Source organism: Leucopleurus acutus, assembly GCF_964270905.1.
Source record: "Leucopleurus acutus genome assembly, chromosome: 2".
NCBI classification, from domain to species: domain Eukaryota; kingdom Metazoa; phylum Chordata; class Mammalia; order Artiodactyla; family Delphinidae; genus Leucopleurus; species Leucopleurus acutus.
The window spans coordinates 30,371,477-30,393,539 of record NC_139143.1 but is presented as its reverse complement, the minus strand read 5'-3'; the positions used below and the strand labels follow the sequence as shown (position 1 = coordinate 30,393,539).

At 37.3% G+C, this 22,063-nt stretch overlaps 1 protein-coding gene across 3 annotated transcripts in view; it reads left to right on the top strand.

Moving 5' to 3' along the window:
* KMO (kynurenine 3-monooxygenase) overlaps window positions 1-22,063 on the top strand; it is a 76,876-nt gene that overhangs the window by 44,579 nt on the left and 10,234 nt on the right. For all 3 annotated transcript variants that reach the window (XM_082833651.1, XM_082833650.1, XM_082833649.1), the window contains 7 exons: window positions 112-201; window positions 6,501-6,549; window positions 10,258-10,345; window positions 11,739-11,904; window positions 14,734-14,805; window positions 15,725-15,846; window positions 17,409-17,556. In XM_082833651.1, coding sequence (XP_082689777.1) covers window positions 133-201; window positions 6,501-6,549; window positions 10,258-10,345; window positions 11,739-11,904; window positions 14,734-14,805; window positions 15,725-15,846; window positions 17,409-17,556 — 714 coding nt within the window. In that variant the 5' untranslated portion in view covers window positions 112-132. The remainder of the gene's footprint in view (window positions 1-111; window positions 202-6,500; window positions 6,550-10,257; window positions 10,346-11,738; window positions 11,905-14,733; window positions 14,806-15,724; window positions 15,847-17,408; window positions 17,557-22,063) is intronic.

Here is a 22,063-nt window from a genome sequence, read left to right as displayed (position 1 = left end):
TTTTGATTTTTGGAAAATACTTGAATAAGCACATTTTAAAATCGACATCTACCTTATTTGCATGATGCCACATTATGGAAATTGAAATTGATATTTCTGATTTTATTTCAGATTGTATCCCAAGGTATCCCCATGAGAGCAAGAATGATTCACTCTCTTTCAGGAAAAAAGTCTGCAATTCCCTATGGGACAAAGTCACAGGTAGGTTTAACTGGAGATACTTTTCTTGTAAAATGATAATAACTGAGTCTAATGTCTGGAACCTGCTACTTTCTTGTTGGCCCTGCCTTTCTTCTCTAACCCTATCTTTGACATTGCTTGCCTGTTTAGAATGCAAGAACATATACTAGTTAATTCATATGAGATGCTTAGAAAGGGCCCAGTCCCTAATAACCATTCAATAATGGTTATTGCTATTAGGCTGTTTTATGCCTCTATGCTTCACTCATACTGGCCTGGGATGCCCTTTCCCTCCCATCTCCTTTCAACTAGATAGAGATTACCATGTATTTATTGTTAAGCATACTATGCAAGAACAACGCTATGCAAACTTAAGTTTTATGATGCTATTGCCTCCCCCTGACTCTCTTGCCTCAAATTATTATTATTCTAGTTGTAATAGTTATAATAGAATTTATAGAATGAACTGGAAATGCTTTCAGCATTGTATAATTTCTCAAACAGAGGCCAGATGATGATGTAGTGTTTAAGAAAGAAAATCCATTATCCTACTTTGTGTTTTTCTTCTTATCTTTGAAATAGTAATGTACAGAGTTGGGCAAAGTATTTTTATCTGATTACACTTTCTTTCTATGTTTATTTCTTTGGGAGAGAGAATGAATGTACCATAAATCTATCAACCATAGAAAAACCCCAGCTTACTTTATCCAGCAATGCCTCATTTTGCAGAGCCCAAGTGAGGTTCATATTCTTCTGCGTCTCTGATCCTCTGCAGAGTGTCCATTGTAGGTAGATCAGCACTTCTCAGACTCACCTGGGATCTTGTTAAAATACACAGTCTGATTCTGTAGGGCTGGGGTGGAGGCTGAGGTTCTGCAAACCAAATTCACCCAGGTGGTGTCCATGCTGCAGGTCCACGGACCACACTTTGGGTAGCAAGAAATAAAGCACATATGCTCATGGGAGTAAGGTCTTTGTGGATCTTGTGCTGATTAAAGAAGCTGAAGCACCTCATACTCATTAGGGTGGCTACTATCAAAAAATAAGTGTTGGTGAGGGTGTGGAGAAATAGGAACCTTGTACCCTGTGGGTGAGAATGTAAATTGGTGCATCTACTGTGGAAAACAGTGTGGTGGTTCCTCAAAAAATTAAAAATAGAACTACCATATGATTCAGCAATTCCACTTCTAGGTATATATTCAAAAGAACTGAAAGCAGGGTCTGGCAGAGATATTTGAACACCCATGATCATAGCAGCATTATTCTCAGTAGTCAACAAGTAAAAGCAACCAAAATGTCCATTGATGGATGGATAAACAAAATGTGGTATATACTAATGTGAGATAATAGAAAAAATACATATAGGTCTCTGTACTGGTTCCTGACATAGGGCTCCTAAAACCCTTGTAATCTTCTAAGTGATAAAAACACTAGGAGCATCTTTTGTTCTAATATTTGGTCTTTGGTTCCTTACACAGAGTTTCTAAATCCCTTGGAATTTCCTGGGTGACAGCAGTGTCTTTCCAGGTAACTCTGGATGGACTCCTGGATGGGGGCTGGTCACCAGAAAGACCAACTCATGATTAGAAGCTTGGAACTTTCAGACACAACCCCCATTCTCCAGAGCGGGGAGAGGGGCTGGAAATGGACTTAATTATCCATCATGCCTACATGATAAAGCCTCCATAAAAATCCCAAAAGTATGGGGTCCAGAGAGCTTCCAGGTTCATGAACACATGGAGGTACTGGGAGAGTGGCACACCCAGAGATGGCAAATACATACTTTATCCTATGCATCTCTTCCACCTAGATGTTCATCTGTATCCTTTATCATATTCTTTTATAATAAACTGGTAAATGTAAGTAACCTGTTTCCCTGAATTCTGTGAGCCACTCTAGCAAACTGATTGAACTTGAAGAGGGGATCATGGCAACTTCTGATTTATAGCTGATTAGTCAGAAGCACAGGTGACAAACTGCATTTGCAATTGGCGTGTGAAGGAGAGGAATGGTCTTGTAGGGCTGAGCTTTTAACCTGTGGAATCTGATGCCATCTCCAAGTTAGTAGTGTCAGAATAAACTATAGGGTGCCCAGCTGGAGTTGCAGAGAATTGCTGGTTTGAGGAAAACTCCCACATGTATATGGTGTCAGAAGTGTGGTGAGTGTGGTAATAGTATGAGAGTAAAGGAGAGACACACAGCAGAGGTGTAGGTTTTCTATACAACATAAAAAGGAATACCATTCAGCCTTCAAAAAGAAAGATGTTCTGATATTCTACAACATAGATAAACCTTAGATAAACTAAGCTAAATAAGCCAGCCACAAAATGTTAAGTACTATATAATTCTGCTTATGTAAGGTATCTAGAGTAGGTATATTCATAGAAAGAGAAAGTAGAATGGTGGTTGACAGGGCCTGGAGGAAGGGAGGAATGGGGAGCTATTATTTAATGGGGACAGAGTTTCAGGTTTACAAGATGAAGAGCTCTGTGGATGGATGGTTCTGATAGTAGCGCAACAATGTAAATGTATTTAATGCCATCGAACTGTATATTTAAAAATGGTTAAGATGGTAAATTTTGTGTGCATTTAAAAAGTAATTGAAGGGCTTCCCTGGTGGCGCAGTGGTTGAGAGTCCGCCTGCCGATGCAGGGGACACGGGTTCGTGCCCCGGTCTGGGAAGATCCCACATGCCACAGAGTGGCTGGGCCCGTGAGCCATGGCTGCTGAGCCTGCGCGTCCGGAGCCTGTGCTCCACAACGGGAGAGGCCACAGCAGTGAGAGGCCCACGTACCGCAAAAAAAAAAAAAAAAAAAAAAAAAGTAATTGAAAAGTAAAACATTCCAACGACTAAGTGGGAATGAGGGGGTAGTGGGGAAGGACTAAAATTTTCTATTTAATGACTTTTTAGAAATAATAACCTGCTTATTTTGGCATTATGAAAACTTAGGTACAGAGTCTTAATACATGAGCCTGGCAGGGGAAGGAAGGGAAAGAAAGTCCACTGACCATCCATAGGCAGATAAATGTCTTCAGATAATTAATATGTCCTGTTTAATTGGCCCCAAATTGAGTTTGGTGCTATAAGAAAGAAAAGAATTGCCTCTTCTTGATAGGCAAGTAAGATTTACACATGCAAGTCAAGTATAAACTATACTAACTAAATGTATCTTTTCTGGAAGCAATAATTGTCCTCCTGTGCTATGCTAGCCATGCCCTGTGCTAGTTGCTGAGCAACAGGAGAGGAGCTTGCAACCTGGGGAGGACAGATAGTAATCAAGTTCTTGTGAAAAGAACTCACCCGAGTGATGGCAGGGGCACTCAGCTATATGGTTCAGAGAGGGAGGAAAGCTTTCATTTTCAGAGAAGAGAAGGTGAGGCTTGAAACACATTTTGTTTAAATCTTAGATTGGCAGCGAAATAGCACTGTTCCAATCAAATGACAGTCTATCTATGGAGGGACGTTGGGTGAGACCAAATTTCTAAACAATGTAAATTTTTAAGTGTCACGTGTGTCCAGTGATGAGAAAACTTGCAAAGAATCTCACAGCGATCAGCAGCTTTAGATGCATTGACTCCAACCACCTTGGAGAAAGAAACAGGCTGCATGATCACATGAGGTCAGCAGCAAGGGAGAAACAAGACAGGTTTCCTTACAGACAACAGCCAGCGAGCATGGTGTAGGAGGCCCTCAGAGGAGTGCTGGTAGTACTGCTGAGTTGCACTGTTTCTTTTTGCTAAAATGAGAGCGACTCGTAATAGTCATCCCACCTTTCTCTTGGATTAACATTGTGCTGAGGAGGTCCAATTCAGCATATCCATCCCTTCCCCAGAGATTGAACCAATAAAGTATGAATAGGTCAAGGAGTAAGATATGGTTCAAAAATAACAGGGAAGCTAGATGAAAAGAGTGACTTGGACTTGAGGCTAAAATTGACTTCCTTACCCTCACAGAGAGAGAAAGAGAGAGAGAGAGAGAGAGAGAGAGGAGCAGTTTCATCACCAATGACTCTCCAGGAAGTTGAAAGTGTTGGTGGGAGTTCTCATTTCAGGGCCTTCAATATGGAATGAGGAAATGATCCTTCCCCATCAATCTTGCCATTTCTCAATTCTTAACAATTGAGTTAATGCTAAATTTATAGCTTTGCAAAACTGTCTTTATACTGGAGTCGAACATGGGGTCTCCTTGTCTTTTAAGAACTATATAAAATTGCTTTGAATTGGTCGATTCCACAGACTGTGGAAGTGCAAAGCCATCCCCATGACCCTAGGATTCCTTCGAATGCTCAGGGAGCCTACCTACTGTCCTATGGACTTCTTGGTGTCCACTGCCTCTCCTCTAGTATTGGCTGTGTACCATGATGGCCACACATGAAACTCACCATTTTCACCATTTTCCATACAAAAAGCACTCACTCAAAATACACATGAATATGCTGAAGACTTGGGGGTCATGGAAGGTCCACCTTGCACAGGACACAGCAAACAATTTATAAATTTCTAGTGTGTACAGTTTGACCTCTGAAATCCTTTCTATACCCCCTTCTCTGAGCCTCCCTCCCCCAGCTGTTATTTCTCTGCCCTTTCTCCCTTGTGGTGAGTCTTACTGGTTCCTCCCATTTCCCTCCCCAGTTGCCAAATATCAAAATACTCTCCAATATACAGAGCGGGTCAGAGTTCCTCCAATTCTTCTTGCTAAACTCCTATACCCAAAATACAGAAATGGTGCCCCCTTACTAGAAAACATTCTCATTTGAAGGCTTTCAGGACTAGAATGTAAACATTTTTTCCTAGCATATTTGAAAAAGTCAGCACTGCAACTATTGTCTTACGAATCTCCAAAGGAGATTATCCTACTTATTTTAGGTTTGGTTACAAGGGCCACTTTATAGCTCTTGACTTGTTTGTTCTTATTCTTACTTATTCTTCACAAGATAAGCCTTTTAGAATATGTATTGGAGAAGTGAAGCTTGATGTGAGTGACTCTAACTTTTGGTTATAATAAGATATTGCTCAAAGATATGGAGTAGATTAGACCGGGACTCTCCCTGGCCTTCCTGCAGGACCGACATGTCTGTTGGTTCCCAGATTATTAGTTCCCAGATTATCTCAACTAAGCCTGAAAGGAATCAAGTGAAAGGGAAAGAATATTTTCCTCACATTAATAAGCCTTTATAATTTGAATGTTTCCTAATATACTTTGAATAACAAGTGTGGTTTCTATGGAAATGCAATGATTAATAATGTAGAAGACTAGAAAACAACCATGAGGCAGAGAATGAAGACATCCCTGTTAATTTTAATTTACAGCAAAGACACAGGAAGCTCCTCCTCAGTCACTGCTTCTGTATCATGACCAAGTTATTTTTACACCGTGTATAGATTTAGCTGTTAATTTTAAATGCCTATATTTGAATGAGGTGAAGATTAATAAATTACCATATTTGTGTTAAATGTTGTAATGTCCCATAATTTGGAAAATTATATGCTTTAAAATTTTAAAGCAATAGACTTGCCCTGAATTGCAAGACTGCATTATGACTTTCATGAGCTCTAGATAGGCACTTTTGCCTTTGTGAGACCCTTTCTCTATAAAACAATAAATATTGAAAATTAGATTGTATGAGTGCATTGATATAAAGATTATATTAATCTTGAAAATAATCCAGACTGGATTCATTCTTATATATACTCATTATATTTATTTTTTCTTCTGATTTTAAAATAAACTAAAATTAAAATATTTTCATGAATCCCTGAAAATATCATGGGCCCTATGCACTGTTCTGACCATGTCTCATGGAACAGTTGGCCCTATGAAGTCAGAAAAAACCAACACATGTCCCAGCTGGGTTCCACCTACTCCTAGCAACCCTCACCCCACCACAACCACACCACACACACACACAGCCTTTCACACTGAAATGAAGGCTTTCAAAGTAGTTTCTTTGGGAAATAGTACATTTATTCTAGTAGTGCTGTCATTTCTGAAGTTTTTTACACAGCTCGATTTAGAGACCTAAGATGAATATATGAGATTTATGTTTGATTGTTAAAACTATCTTAGTGAAACTAATGTTTTTGCTACCAGAAAAAGGTTTGTTTTTTATAGTATCGAACCTAAGTTTAAACGTGAACATTGTATAACATGTATTTGATTAAAGTGTTTATAGAAAAAAATTACTTAGTTAAATGGTTATAAAACTGAGCTTGCAACCTTCTGCTAAATGATTAATATTTCCTATTGCTGAGTGAGTAAAATAGAAGCATATTTGTCCATTCTTCAGAAACAAACAGTATCTATTATATTTTTCTTGCAGTATATTCTTTCTATAAGTAGAGAAAATCTAAACAAGGATCTATTGACTGGTAAGTCCAGTGCTTTATTCACCAGTTGTCACTTTCTGTAAAGCACATGAGACTAATGATTGTCACATGATTTACTGAGATTTGTTTACTATTCCTTTTTGGGGGGGTTATTAAGAGCAAGACTATGTACAATACAAAGTGTTTCTTTAAAAGTAGAGGGCTTCCCTGGTGGCGCAGTGCTTGAGAGTCTGCCTGCCGATGGAGGGGACACAGGTTCGTGCACCGGTCCGGGAAGATCCCACATGCCGCAGAGCGGCTAGGCCCGTGAGCCATGGACGCTGAGCCTGCACATCCGGAGCCTGTGCTCTGCAACGGGAGAGGCCACAACAGTGAAAGGACCGCGTACCGCAAAAAAAAAAAAAAGTAGTGGTGATGCATCTTCCAGCATCTCTTTTTCATTCTATCAGTGATCTAAATAAAAATCATTTGTTCAGCGTGTATTGAATTCCTATTGTTTTCTAGGCACTGGATTGAATGAGTGCTCACTCCTCAGTGAAGAACTCATGGTCTAGTGGAACAACAGATATACAGATGTAACAATTTTCAAAGAGACAATTAGATTTTCTTATCAGAAAGATGAAAAGCAATAGTGTGAAGGCTGATAGAGGGCTGCAGATTTTAGAGTATTATGATAATCCCTGTGTGCAAAAACAAGGCCCTGGACTAAAGCTATAGCCAAGTGGTTGGGGGGAGGTATAGATTCAAGATATTTGTAGGAGACAAAACAGATTCAGGGTTTAGGAGGTTGAGAAAGAGGAAGTTGTGTATAAGCCTGAAGATGCTCATGTAACTAAAAAGACCTACCTATTAATTGAAAAGTCCCTGGATTGCAAATTAAATTTGTAGCTTGGATAATCAATCCAATCACATTCCATGTAGCCCTTTATCATAGTTTTTTCTCTTCTTCAGCATTTGTACTAAACAGATTCATTCCATGCAAAGCATGCCATTAGTATTTCTACTTTCTTTTAAATCAATCAATCCCTCAATGCGTTCCAGCAGCCTTGGATTTTTGGAGAGCAGAGGTTCCAATGATTTATCTGTGTTTCTCCTCAGTCCCCTACCCAGGGTGAGTTTGCAACATATCTGTTGAATTGAATTCAACTGGGAGGAGGAGTGATAGGGAAGGTCACTCTAGTTGATTCACCAGGTACTTAAGATATAGGGCTTAGTATTCTTATTTCTACTTCTTTACTTGTAGTTGTAAGACTGACTTTTGGATGAGTAGATAGGTGGGGGTGGGCTAGGTTGCTTGATATATTCATGTTGATCTTAAGAAAAGAAACTACAAAACAGATTTTTGAAAAAGTAGCATAGTGGACCTAAGATAATCTCTTAAGAGTATCCTATGAATTTATTGATAAAAATAATAGACAATATTCACTGATGCACCACGCACTATGTTAACTGCTTTATATTGCATCAATTTGTATAACCCTCCAAACAACTCTGTGAAGTGGGAATTATTTTTACCTCAGTTTTATAGATGGTAAAGGAGGCTTGGAGAGCTCCACAGAGCAGCAGATTACACTGCTAATAAGTAGTAGAATCTGGATTTGAACTTGAGTTTGTCTATTCCGAAGTCCATGTTTTTAACTATTATGGTCACAGCCTCCAGTATTATATATAATATATGAAACACCTGCTAATAATAAGGAGATCCAATCTTGCATGCTCCCCTGTTTTTCATTAGGGGTGCACTGCACAGCATGCAATTTCATAAATGACATAAATATGTTGATAAAAAGAATGCTGAATCTCTTGACTCCTAAAGTTTGTTTGACATATAAAGTTCTTTTACACAGCTCTTATTCCTTTACATGGCATCAGATGTGTGAGCCACCCATTCCACAGATAAATGCTCATTCCTTCTAATAGAAGAGCCTCACCTCTGAAAGTACTGTAACTAAGTCACTTCTCTGAATCAGCTTTTCATGTAGGATTGTTTCATAGTTTACTATTTGGTGGGCTATTAATAATTGTTAAGTAAAACAAACAGAAAAAGTATATGTGGTCAGGTAAATTTAATAAACCCTGCATCAACTTAGTTTTAAAAGTCTTTTCTTACAGTACTTCTCAGGGCCTTTATTCTACTAGTCTGCAGTGTGGATTTTCTAGAGCAATGCTGTCTAAGATGTGACCACAAATGCCAGCCACATGTATAATTTAAAACTTTATATTAACCACATTAGAAAACCTAAAAAGAAATAGGTGAAATTAATTTTAATAGTATATTTAACCTAATATATCCAAAATATTATCATTTCAATGTACAATCAATGTAAGAAAGCTACTCATGAGACATTTTATTCTTTTTATTTTTTGGTACTAAGTTGTCAAAACCCAGTGGGTACATCACATCTCCATTCAGACCAGCTGCATTTCAAGCACTCTAGAGCAACATATATCTGGGGACCAGGACAGCACAGCCAGGAGGGTCAAAGTATGAGCATTTCTCTAATGACTGACCACAGAACAATTATTTTAGGGAGCATATCACAGGACTAGTGTTCCATGGAAAATTCTTTGGGATGTATTACTATACATCTAATTTGAAAATAAAATAAAATTTAATTTACAAAAAGGTTGATTCCACAAACACATTTTGTGTTTGTATTGATAAAAGACACCCATAGTGGTTCAGGTAAACTCTGACTTCTCCAAGTTATTTGTCAAAAGGTTTCTTAAACATAGATCAGTCTTAGGCTTATCTCAGATTTCAATATTCTAAAGCTTCTAATCCCATGTCCAAGAATCTTAAAGTCTTCAGACCCCAAATCAAACTCAAGCAAAGCAGAACAAAAAAAAGACAAAACCTGAGATGAAAAGGAGAGATAAGTACAGAAGTCAGACTTCTGGATTATTTTTCCTAATTTTTTTACTTTGTATGATCTCAGGCAAATTGTCTTTCCCTCCAGGATCTTGGTTATTCCATTTATAAGATGAAGAGTTTTGAAATAAATCATCTCTGAGGTCTATTCCAGCTCTAACACCTGCATTCTGATTTGTAGCTTTAAGAACAATAAATAACCACTAATTATAGATCTCCTGCCCATGAGAACTAATAGGAACAAAAATAAATTTACTACTATGATAAGAACATAATTAATAATTCAGAAAACGAAATACACTATAGATTGTTAGCAGGCAAAGAAAGCACTAAAATAATTTGATTCTACTTATTAAGTTTCAAATCTTCTTACTCATTTTCCCCTAACTGTTGCAGTGTTTGATTACAAAAAGAATTAGTATCAATAATCTATATTTATGACAAATTGAGCTAGAAGTCTAGAGGACTTGCTAAAAAGAAATATAAAGTCAGACATAGTATGAGAAAGGAAGTTTGATTGAATATTTCCGATCACAAATTAAGCCTTAAATTGGGGAAAACTTTTAAAATATGTGATGACAGCTTCTTTCCTAGGGTGCCAACAATTACAGTGATATAAGAATTTGCATAATGGAATTAGTTTTTTTTTTTTTTGAGATGAGGATAGTTGATTTTTATTTATCTCTTTTGCTACCAAATTATCCTGGAACATTTGCCAAATAGTTGTCAAATTACCTTTTAACTAACTCATTTTTACATTGGTAAGAATAAGTATCTCTATCACACTGTTCTCAGAAAATGATTAATATTTCAATTTGATTAAGTGAAATAAGAATTGGAATTTCATTTCTATTAGTTGTTTTTCTTTGTTTCCTCAGCTGTTGAGAAATATCCCAATGCAAAGGTGCACTTTGGCCACAGGCTGTTGAAATGTAATGCTGAGGAAGGAACGATCACAGTGCTTGGGTAATCACCGGTTAGCCTTTTGACTTCAGAGGTGAAGGGTTGACGTGGAGAATTGTACCTGTAAACTTTGTTCTCTGACTCTTTTGAAAGAATTAAATGATAACTAACAGGGTAATTCAAATAGTTTCTAGAATCAAGTAATTTTATATTGAAAATAGGTCTTAGATGCCTTCTGAATACTAGCACCAGTGATTCTTCCTGATTCTACACTAGTACACTAGTAACCATACTCTGCTTCAAACACTCTCCTCCCTTGAAACAGATGACCCTCCGCTGCCCTGTCTCCTCCCCTCTTTCTGAATACTGTTTGTCTGCCTCCCTTTGGCCAACTCCATTTCCTCTAGAGTTCTAAACCTCATATCCCACTCGTGGGATATGTCATGGATTCACAGTTCATTCAACAACTACTTGTAAATTCACATTTCTATGATTAACATCTCCAGGCCAGGCCTTTTTCTTCATTCTCAATCCTTATTTCAATCTTAATCAATATTAATTTCCCATTAAACACCTTCACAACTACTTGCCATAATCTCAGACACATCTAAAACCTTGATCCTCTATTTGTCACCAAGCATCTCCCATTCCTGACTTCCCTAGTACTATTACCCAAATAATTAAAATCATCCTTGATGTAGCCCTTTCCATATTTTCTCCCACTAGACCTATAAACATGCACCAATCATTCATACTTTCTGTTTGCCTCAGAGCCTATGTCTTCCTTCTTCCTGAGCGCCACAATCCTTGGGCTCTCATCCCCACACATGCAGGCTACTACAGTCACCTTGTCCCCATTTCTTTCCCGTCTGCACTCTGGCTCCACTGCAATGTTTCCACTCCTAAGTAAGTTATCTTAAATTACTACTCTTTATACACCATCTCCCCAATGGAAAAAAATTGTTTTCTCCCATTTGCCAGAATAATGTATTTAAACCTTTTGTCTTAACATTCATTCTCTTCTCCTCCCTTCCCAATTGTATTCTTTTCTTAAATTCATCTTCTGATCCCCTCTGTTCAAGACAAATGTGTTGCTCCTAGAAGATTCTGGTCACATCCCTGTGGTTGTTCATACATTCCCTCCATTTGAAACACTTTGCTTTCTTTTCAAGGTTCTCTTCCTTCATGCAGGGAACTCACCTCTTAGTCATGCTTCTGTGGCCTAGCATGTCTTTGTTAATCAGTATGGTTGTGTGTTATCCTCATTCTCATAAGCGAACCCATGACTGGGACAATTGTTATCTTCATTTTATAGCTATCCACTCAAAGCTCTAAATCAGATAGGTAAAAGTGAGTAGTGGCCCCATTAAGTCACTACTTTTTATACCCAATAGAGGTACTTCATCATTTTCACCACTAGGCTTTTTTTTTTTTGATGATTTATTTTATTTTTCAGACATGCGAACGTTGCCAAAGATGTCACCTGTGACCTCATTGTAGGATGTGATGGAGCCTATTCCACTGTCAGAACTCACCTCATGAAGAAACCCCGCTTTGATTACAGTCAACAATACATTCCTCATGGGTTCATGGAATTGACTATTCCACCTAAGAATGGGGATGTAAGTCCTTTCCCTTTCTTTTCTTCTTTCTACAACTCTCCTCCTCCCCCTGTCCCGTATTAGTATAGAAGCATATTCTAGTGCAGTTGTTCTCATAGCATATCTTGATCAAGGCCACAAGTATTTTGTAATTAATAATAAATTGGATGTACAGGTATCTCTTTAATAATATCACTCTCACTCCCTTACCTTTTGATATGTTTTCTTGAATGGAAGAAAGGAGAGGAATTACAACTACCTTATTGGAAACACACAGGGGATTTGTCTTACACAATAATATCATTTTTCTATTATCTCTTGGAAGAAAAAAATTGGGTTGGGAATCAACTATGTATACTGACAATCCAGAGTTCTTATACTCATGATTAAATGCAAAAGTTATTAAATAAAGTGAACAGCAAGTTGTTTCAAAGAGATTTGCATTGCATGTTTCTCATTCCCTCCTTCCCATGTTAAACTGTATGTGGCTGGAGGGAAATATGTAGTATGTATATTGTGTATTGTCATAAACAAATAAATGTAGGAATTTAATAAGGAAAATTAAAACACCAACAGAAGCAATGAGGATCTTGGCTTATCAGTAATGAAAAGTAAACAGCATTAGTTAAATACTTGATTTGCATATAAAACATATTTTTAAGGTACTGATTTAATCTATACTATTTGAAATTCAGACATCTATGAAATAGTTTGTCAGTTTGGGATAGTGGTATTATATACCACTTATATACTAAACTATCAGCCAGTCAAATCCATATTTTAACATTTCGTTGTCTTTCTATTTCTTCCTCCTGGTTAAACATGGATTTACTAATTCTTCAATGATATTTTATGGTCTTCAGGTGGGTCATATTCTAATGGCCCAGGATCTGATAATTCTGGATTATAGGATTCTGTTGAAAAATTGTCCCCAGTTTGAGTGGGATCATGCCTACTAGTGTAGATTTAAGATAGCCATTTATTTACAAGGTGTTCCTATTTAATAGTAATGATTGGTGGTTTATAGAAAGTTTTTACTCTTTTAAGAAATGCTGTTTTGACATAGTAATGTGACCAGACATGGGAATATTTTGACATGGCCCAAAAACAATTCTATGAAACTTTTTCTCCACTTCTTTCTTTCTTCCTTCCTTTCTTTTCTTTTTCCTTTTCTTCCTCCCTTTTTTCTTTTTCTAATGTAGCAGACATTTTCACTCCATCTCTGACAGGTGGAGTAGGAGGGAGAGATTGGATGAGTGACAGAGTTGGGTGAATATTAAGGGAGTGCTTTTGGGAATTATGTGGGAGCTTATCTTAAAGCTGTTTTTGCACAGCAAGCAAACTGTCTCGCTTAGACTTTATGTGTGGAGGGACTTGTAGTAAGAAGACCCATGGGAATTATGACAAATCTGACCTTGGGACCGCTGTTGCATAAGGATATCTATTGAGAGCGTGACTTGGAATAAAGAACCTGGAAATTTAAAGAGTTGTTTTCTAGGGTCATGAAATATGTATGAATATCAAAATGTTTTTGGTATCATATTTGCTTTATCAACACCATGTAGAATAGGTCAAAAGATAGCAAGAGGGAAGCAAGGAGGCTCACCTCATCCAGGCTGGTGTCCTATTACCAGTAAGGCACCATGCTCATTTGTGCCCCCTCCACATTGCTCAGCGTGCTCACCCTCACCAGCAGCCACTGTCCTTCACCGCTATCTAATCTACCAATCCCTTGTTTCAGCCATCCCAGACCCACAATCTTCTTACCTGGCCAGTTTTTATTTCCTAAACTTCTACCTAGGCACCAAATCATTTTGTCTCTCTACCACTTGAGTTGTTGTTAAAGAGAAGTTTTTGGGAGCTTTTCATATGTATATATCTTGCCTATTCAACTGCTTTGTGAGATCTTTGGTGTCAAAGTGTTATTCACTTATTCATCTCTTTGTCTGTGTATTGGGCTTTCTTTGGGGCTCTGGGGATAAAAAAGCCGGGAAGAAGCAGTTTCATCTCCTAAGACACAAATAACTATAAAAAAGTGTGAAAATGTTAGCTAGGAGACTAAGATGTACTTTCTGTCATCTTTTTACTACCATAAGACATATACATGGTAGGTGCTGTCTAAACATTTATAGAAAATAATACAAACTTAAAATAGTTGGGAAACGGATGGCATATTCTTATATATGTAATACCCCTGGGAACCTCAGTGGTTTGGGTCACTTGGGTCTTTGGGTCAATTCATGTGCCCAAGCCATACATACCTACTCAGGCGGCTATTGTCCTGTAGTGGCTTTGCTAAAGAGGGAGCATTTCTCTCTATCATTTATGTTGTAGTAAACAAGCAATAAGAGGCTTGTTTGTAAAATTTTGTTTTGTCCATGAAATTTAAACTTAGAATCTTTCTGTTTATACAAATAAGTACCCAAATAAGGTAAAAAATAAAGTAGAAAAATATTACACATATATACACACATCCACAGCTTATGTGTGTATATAATATATATTTTATATATGTATGTATACATATTTGTGTATGTGTATATATGTGCGTGTGTCCATGGAAATAGAGGAGAGAGAGAAAATGAATATCTTACAGCATGTTCTCAAATCTTCAATTATACATGGTATCAAAAACTTACCTAAGCCTGAGTTTATAAAGACAGAACACAAAGTCTTTTCTAAGAAAACTTCTGCTTTACATAGCAATGGATGTGCACATCACCATGCATATGACACTGATTTAAATTGCTGTGGAAACAATTATAACATAAACAGAATCATCATGTTTAATTTGTTAATGCAGATGTGCTACATTAATACACTAATTATATATTCCTTTTTTCCCTGCAGTATGCCATGGAACCTAATTATCTACATATTTGGCCTAGAGATACCTTTATGATGATTGCACTTCCTAACATGGTAGTGTAAAATTTCTTATCAACTGTAATTTTGCATATATAATTAATGTTTTTCGTTACTTACTTTTATACTCTGTATGCATGAATGTAATCAACTTCATCATTGTTTAGTCTATTTAGTGATTATATCTGAAACTCTGGGGATACTGAGGAAAAACCTGAAGGAATCCAAACTATTTACTTTGGAGAGGATATTTAACGTATATGAATGACTAATGGGGGTTTATGTGTGGTGGTACCTGACTGCCATCTTCCCCAAGACAGCACAGGAAGAAATGGTCCCGAAATAAAGCCAAAGAGATTTAGGTTATATATTAGGAAGTATCTTTCATCCTTTAATATCTGTAGGACAACATTGGAAAAATCATTATCTCAAAAGAGCATGGCTGTTCTTTCATTAGAAAGAAATTTTTTGCTATGTTAATATATAATATATACACATATATAGTTATTATTATCTATATTATCTATATAGATAATATAGACAGATATACCTATTGATATTTCTCTGGTTGGTCTTTTACTTTTTTTTTTCTTCACTTATTAACAGTCCTAGGGTCTAATGCCTTAATATCATAACATCTTAAATGGAACAACAATAAAGAAAAAAAAAGAGGAGAAATCAAATCCAACCAATCTATTAATAATCTAAGAAGTGTAATGTTTGCTTGGTGAAAATATCTTGAGTTTACAGTATAAAATTCTCCTGATAACCAAGAAGCTGGGGAGCACCTTGGGACTTGACGGAGCTTTTCCTTGGGAGTGAGGGAAGAAAGAGAGGCTGCCTTTCCTGTCTGCTTGGACATTCTTCCCAGAGGCCCCTGAGCCACAGCAAGTGGTCTGTGATTTAGGGGTCTGCCTTAGTGCCAGCATTGCCTGGCCCCCTGATCTCTCTCACACTGTTCCTTTTCTTCTCACAGAACAAATCTTTCACGTGTACTTTGTTCATGCCCTTTGAAGAGTTTGAAAAACTGCAAACTAGTAGTGATGTGCTGAATTTCTTCCAGAAGTACTTTCCAGATTCTATCCCTCTAATTGGAAAGTAAGTCTCAAGATGTGCAATTGTGCCTTTTGCCCCACTGGTTTGAGTTATTCAAAGTTCAAATAAAGGCTAATGCACTTATTTCCGTTTTTGTTAAGCATGACTAATCATGCAGTGACCTGGACAGGAAGCCTAGATTACAGCAAAAGTCCAAGAAGATCTTGTGCTGTGAACAGGAATTCTGAAAAAATCCAGGCCAGGCCAGTTTCCCTGGGAAAGACAAATCACCAATGTCCCTGGACCTTCTATGTACCCTGAGCAGGCGCTCAGGCCCCTTAGGGCTTGTCTGTGCTTCCTTCTGCTGGTGGGAACACAAATCTATATCAAGGCAGAAATAGCTGGCAACCTCAAGTCTCAAGTCCACCAGTTGCTAGCTGTATAAGTTTTCCTATGTCTCACGCCCCTCACAGTAAAATGGTGATAATAGTAATACCTGCACCAAAGGGTTTTTGTGAGGAGTAAAGGGGATCATGCCTATAAATCATTCAGCACAGGGCCAGGCACATATAAAGTTCCCCCAAATTGATAGCTAATTGTATTAGCTGTCTGGATTATCAGTCTCAGCTCCTCTGGCCCATATCAACTTCCCCTTCATATGGACCTTGTCATTTGGTCTCACTCAGTGCCTCTCTCCCACTGTCACTCCGTCCTGGAATCCAGCTCACTTTCTATCTCCAGCGATGTCTTCATGGAGGCAGCACAATACTGCAGAAAGAGCAAGATTTTAATACTGCTCTTGTCCCTGACTTCCCTGAGTCTCAGATTTTTCATCATTAAAATAGACATCAGGTTACCTAACTTTTAGGGCTATTTTGAAAATTGAATGAGCTAATTATGTAAAAGGGATAGCCCACTGCCCACCCATAGCAGATCTATTAAAAATTGTCAGTTCTCATCCTTTCCTGCAGAAAAATTCAATTGCCTGTGTTGGCTTCTCCTTCTCTGACTTTGAAGGGAAATCTCTGCACACCAAAATTTAGCCCTTAGCTACTTCAGAACTTGTTCTGTGGCTCTTTCTTGCCTCTCCAACTAGATTTAAGATCCTCTAGTGTATGTACTACTTCTCTACCTATAGCTTCCACAAAACCTCTGTAGATGCTTGAACAGATACTAGCTTGATTACAGTTGTTCATTTCCAAATACACATGGATTCACATTAACTTAATTTTGGTTTGTTGTGTACTAATCAAATGCACAACTGCATCTCAAGTTTCTCCAAGGAAACCTAAAACATTCCAACGTAGTTGAAAATTGTGTGATCTGTGTGCTTGATAATAAAATTTTCATGACATATAACACAGACATATTTCAAGTTATTCAAATGCAGCTAAACTTGTTCTTTTTGGATGTGATTAAAACTGTTGCAAATTAAGAATATAAATAGAACAGTGGAATTTGGGAACTAGAAGCAACTTCAGTTCTCCCTCTCCTGTTTTCTTCCTGGCATTCTCACGTACTTTTCAATGAAATATTATGTTAACAAAGCCAGTAAATCTGAAAGAATTACACAATATTTAATACCCAGCTTAATATTTTTACATTTTTATTGTTTTCCTCTAAAGGCAAACCCTGGCACAAGATTTCTTTCTGTTGCCCGCCCAGCCCATGATATCCGTTAAGTGCTCTTCTTTTCACTTTAAATCACACTGTGTGTTGATGGGAGATGCAGCTCATGCCATAGTGCCCTTTTTTGGGCAGGGAATGAATGCGGTAAGTTCTTTTTCTGTAGGTAAGTCCCTTAAATTTCTCTGGGTCAGTCTCAACTAAAAAGTCTTAAATAAAAAATATGCTTAAAACTATCCTCACATAATCTCTGAGAAAACAGTCAACTCAAAAACCATACCAGCTATTTAACTAGATTGATCTCTAAATATAGTCAACTCTTGGACTACTTGATGCAGTAATTTAGTGTATAAAAAAGCATAAGATAGTTTTCTGTTCAGTTAGAAAATGTATTGATGACTTGAAATTTGGAAACTTGACTATCAGCAATTCAAGACTTAACTTTTAAAGTGTATTTTTTCTAGAGATTATAATGTTAGTATCAAAAAAGAAAAATATCTCAAATTATCTTTTTTTTCCCTCTGCTTTTTCATTCCAAAAGAAAAGAAAACACAATTGATAGAGTTAAATAAAATGATGAAACAGACTAGATGTTGAATACTAGCTGCTTTCATGGAAATTTTACCATTCTGGCTAAAAAATATTTCAGAAAATGAATAGTGTTCAAATATTGAACATTAATTTTAAGGATTTCTAAAATAATTGTCTAGACAAACAATTATTTTATGTGCATGTGTGTTTGATTACTAATAGTTTTATAACCATAGTCTTATATTGTTTTGGTGAATGGGATATAGTCCAAGAATAAAGAGCTTATGAATCTAATCAATTATATTTTGAGCAAAGTGGTCAAAAACATTTTGTTTTACAAAAACATAACAAGAGAGGTGGGATCAAGTTGGCAGAGTGGGAGGACCCTGAGTTCACCTCCTCCCATGAACACATCAAAACTACAGCTACACATAGAGAAACTCACTGTGAACAACCTGAAGACGAGCAGAATAGCTCTTCTACAACCAAGGCTGTAAAGAAAGAACCACATGGAGTCTGGTAGGAGGGGAGGAGAATTGATCTAGTCAAGACACACACCCCTAGTGTGTGACCCAGAAGAGGAGGGGGCTATCACAGATTTGGGGATCTTTCCTGGGGAGCGAGGAGTTTGAGCCACATATTAGACACCCCAGGTCTGGGGTTCAAGGCCAGGAAAATGAGACTCCTTAGCTGTTTTGAAAACCAGTGTGGCTTACTAGGGGGCAGTAAGAAACTGATACTCTGCTCCTGAAGAGCATGTACACAGACTTGCTTGCTCCCAATCCCAGCATGGAGGCAGCAGACTGACAACTGCTGGTTGCTCTGGATGGCCTGCCAGGGCTGCCCCAGTGTACCCCACAACCTGCACTGGGCTCCTGCTCCAGCACCTCCTACTCTGGTGCTGTTCCCCACTAAGGTGGAGGCTGCTATTGCTAATGAGCATGCACACACCAGGGAAGAAATGCAACCAGCTCAGCACTGTGGCTCCAACCCTTCCAGCCCCCACCCTGCCTCTAACCAAGGTGTGTACACCTGGGGAAAAAGCAGAACCAGTTTAGAAGAGTGGCTCCAAGCCCTCAGGAACCTGGCCATGCCCCCAACCAAGGCAGAGATTGTCATCACACTCAGCAGAAACCCACCACCCTCGGGGCTTCTACTCCAAACCCTGGGAGCCTCAAACCCTACCCCATAGGGCAGTGACTGCCACTGAGTCTAGGAGAAGCCCTGGCTGCACCTGGATCTGGCTCTAGCCCCTCTGAATCCAGCCCTATTTCCCACCAAAGTGGTGGCTGCCAGCATACCCTAGGGAAAGTGTGGCCCATGCTCACTTCAGATGCAGCTCTCCCACCAAAGCCAGTGGGCACATGCAGACTGAATAGGACATCATAGGACATGCCTTCAAGACCAGGACAGGTAACTTTCACATAATTTCATAGAGACAAACATAGAAAGTTAAACAAAATGAGAAAATGGAGGAATATGTTTCAAACAAAAGAACAAAGTAAAACCCTTGAAAAATACCCTAATGAAATAGAGATAAATAATTAACCTAATAAAGGGTTAGAAGCGATGGTCATAAAGATGCTCACCAAACTTGGGAGTAGAATGAAAGCACTCATTGAAAACTTCAACAGAGATTTAGAAAATATAAGAAAAAACCAATCAGAGCTAAAGAATATAATAAATGAAATGAAAAATACATTAGGGGGATTCAACAGCAGATTAGGTGATATAGAAGAATGCATATGTGATCTGAAAGAAGGAATAGTGGAAATCACAAAATCAGAACAGCAAAAAGAAAAACAAAGTCTTAAAAATGAGACCTCTGAGACAATCAAACATACTAACATTCACATTATAGGGGTCTCAGAATAAGAAGAGAGAGAAAGAGGTAGAAAATGTATTTGATGAAATTGTGGCTGAAAACTTCCCTAACCTGAAGAAGGAAACAGATATCCAGGTACAGGAAACAAAAAGAGTTCCAAACAAGATGAACCCCCAAATACCCACACCAAGACAATGAAAATGGCAAAATTAAAGAAAGAATTTTAAAGGCAGCAAGAACAAAACAAAGAATCACAAACAAGGGAACGCCCATAGGCAATCATATTAGCTGATTTTTCAGCAGCAGCTTTGCAGGCCAGAAGGGAATGGAATGATATGTTTAAAGTGCTGAAAGGAAAAAACCTACAACTAAGAATACTTTACCCAGCAAGGTTATTGTTCAGAATTGAAGGAGAGATAGTTTCCCAGACAAGCAAAAAATAAAAGAGTTCATCATTACTAAATCGACCTTACAAGAAATGTTAAAGTGTCTTCTTTAAGTAAAAAAGAAAAGGCTGTAACAAGAAATAAGAAAAATAAGAAGGGAAAAATCCCACTGGTAAAGGCAAATATATGGTAAGAGCTGTGGATCAACCACTTAAATAAGCTAGAACAAAGGTTAAAAGACAAAAACTGTAAAATCAAGTATAATTACAATAAACAGTTAAAGGATAGGCCTGAAAATGTAAAATATGACATAAAAAACACAAACCATGGGGGAGGAGTAAAAAAAGTAGGTCTTTTAGAATGTTTTTGAACTTAAATGTCTATCAGTTTAAAACAAGTAGGTATAGTTTAGGTCAACATGTATGAACTCCATGGTAACCACAAATCAAAAACCTAGAATAGATACACAAAAATTAGAGAGATAGGAACACAAACATAACACTAAAGAAAATCATCAAACCACAAAGGAAGAGACTAAAAGAAAAAGAAAAGAACAAAGAAGAACTACCAGAAAAAAAATAATAAAATGGCAATAAGTACATACCTATTAATAACCACATTAAATGTCATTGGATTAAATGCTCCAGTCAAAAGACATAGGGTGGATGATTGGATTAAAAAATAAGATCCATCTCTCTGCTGCCTACAAGAGACTCACTTCAGAGCTAAATACACACACACAGATTGAAAGTGAGGGGATGGAGAAAGATATTCCATGCAAATAGAAACAAAAGGAAAGCTGGGTAGCAATACTCATATCAGACAAATTATATTTTAAAACAAAGTCTACAATAAAAGAAAAAGAAGGACATTATATAATGATAAAGGGGTCAATACAGGAAGAGGATATAAAAACTGTAAACATATATGCATCGAATATAGGAGTACTTAAATATATAAAGTGAATATTGACAGACATAAAGGGAGAAATTGACAGTAATACAATAATAGTAGAGGACTTTAACACTCCACTTGCCTTAATGGATAAATCATCCAGACAGAAAATCTAAAAGGAAACAGTGGCCTTAAATGACACATTAGACCAGGTGGACTTAATTGTTATTTACAGGATGGCAAAAGCAGTTTTAAAAGGGAAGTTTATAGCATTTCAGGCCTACCTCAAGAAAATAGAAAAGTCTCAAGTAAACAACCTATCTTATCTGAAGAAATTAGAAAAAGAAGAAAAAACAAAGCCCAAAGTCAGCAGAAGGAAGGAAATAATAAAGATCAGAGTGGAAATAAATAAAATAGAGAACCCCCTCAAAAAAAAAAATAGAAAAGATCAATGAAATCAAGGGCTGGTTTTTTAAAAAGATAAACAAAAAACAGATAAACCTTTACGCAGGCTCACTAAGAAAAAAAGAGAGAGGATCCAAATAAACAAAATAATAAATGAAAGAGGAGAAGATATAACCATTATCACAGAAACACAAACAATCATAGGAGAATACTATGAATATGCCAACAAACTGGACAACCTGAGAGAAACAGATAGATTTCTAGAAACATACAATCTTCCAAGACTGAATCAGGAGGAAATAGATAATCTGAACTGACTGATTATTAGTATTGAAACTAAGTTAATAATCAAAAACACTCAACAAACAAAACCAGGACTAATAACTTCACAGATGAATTCTACCAAACATTTTCCAAAAATTGAAGAGGAGGGAACACTCCCAAATTCATTCTGAGTTCAGCATTACCCTGATACCAACATATACAAAGACACTACAAAAAAATAAAAGAATATTACAGACCAATTTTTCTGATGAATATAGATATAAAAATTCTCAACAAAATATTAGCAAATAAATTTAACAATAAATTAAAAGAATCATACACTATGATA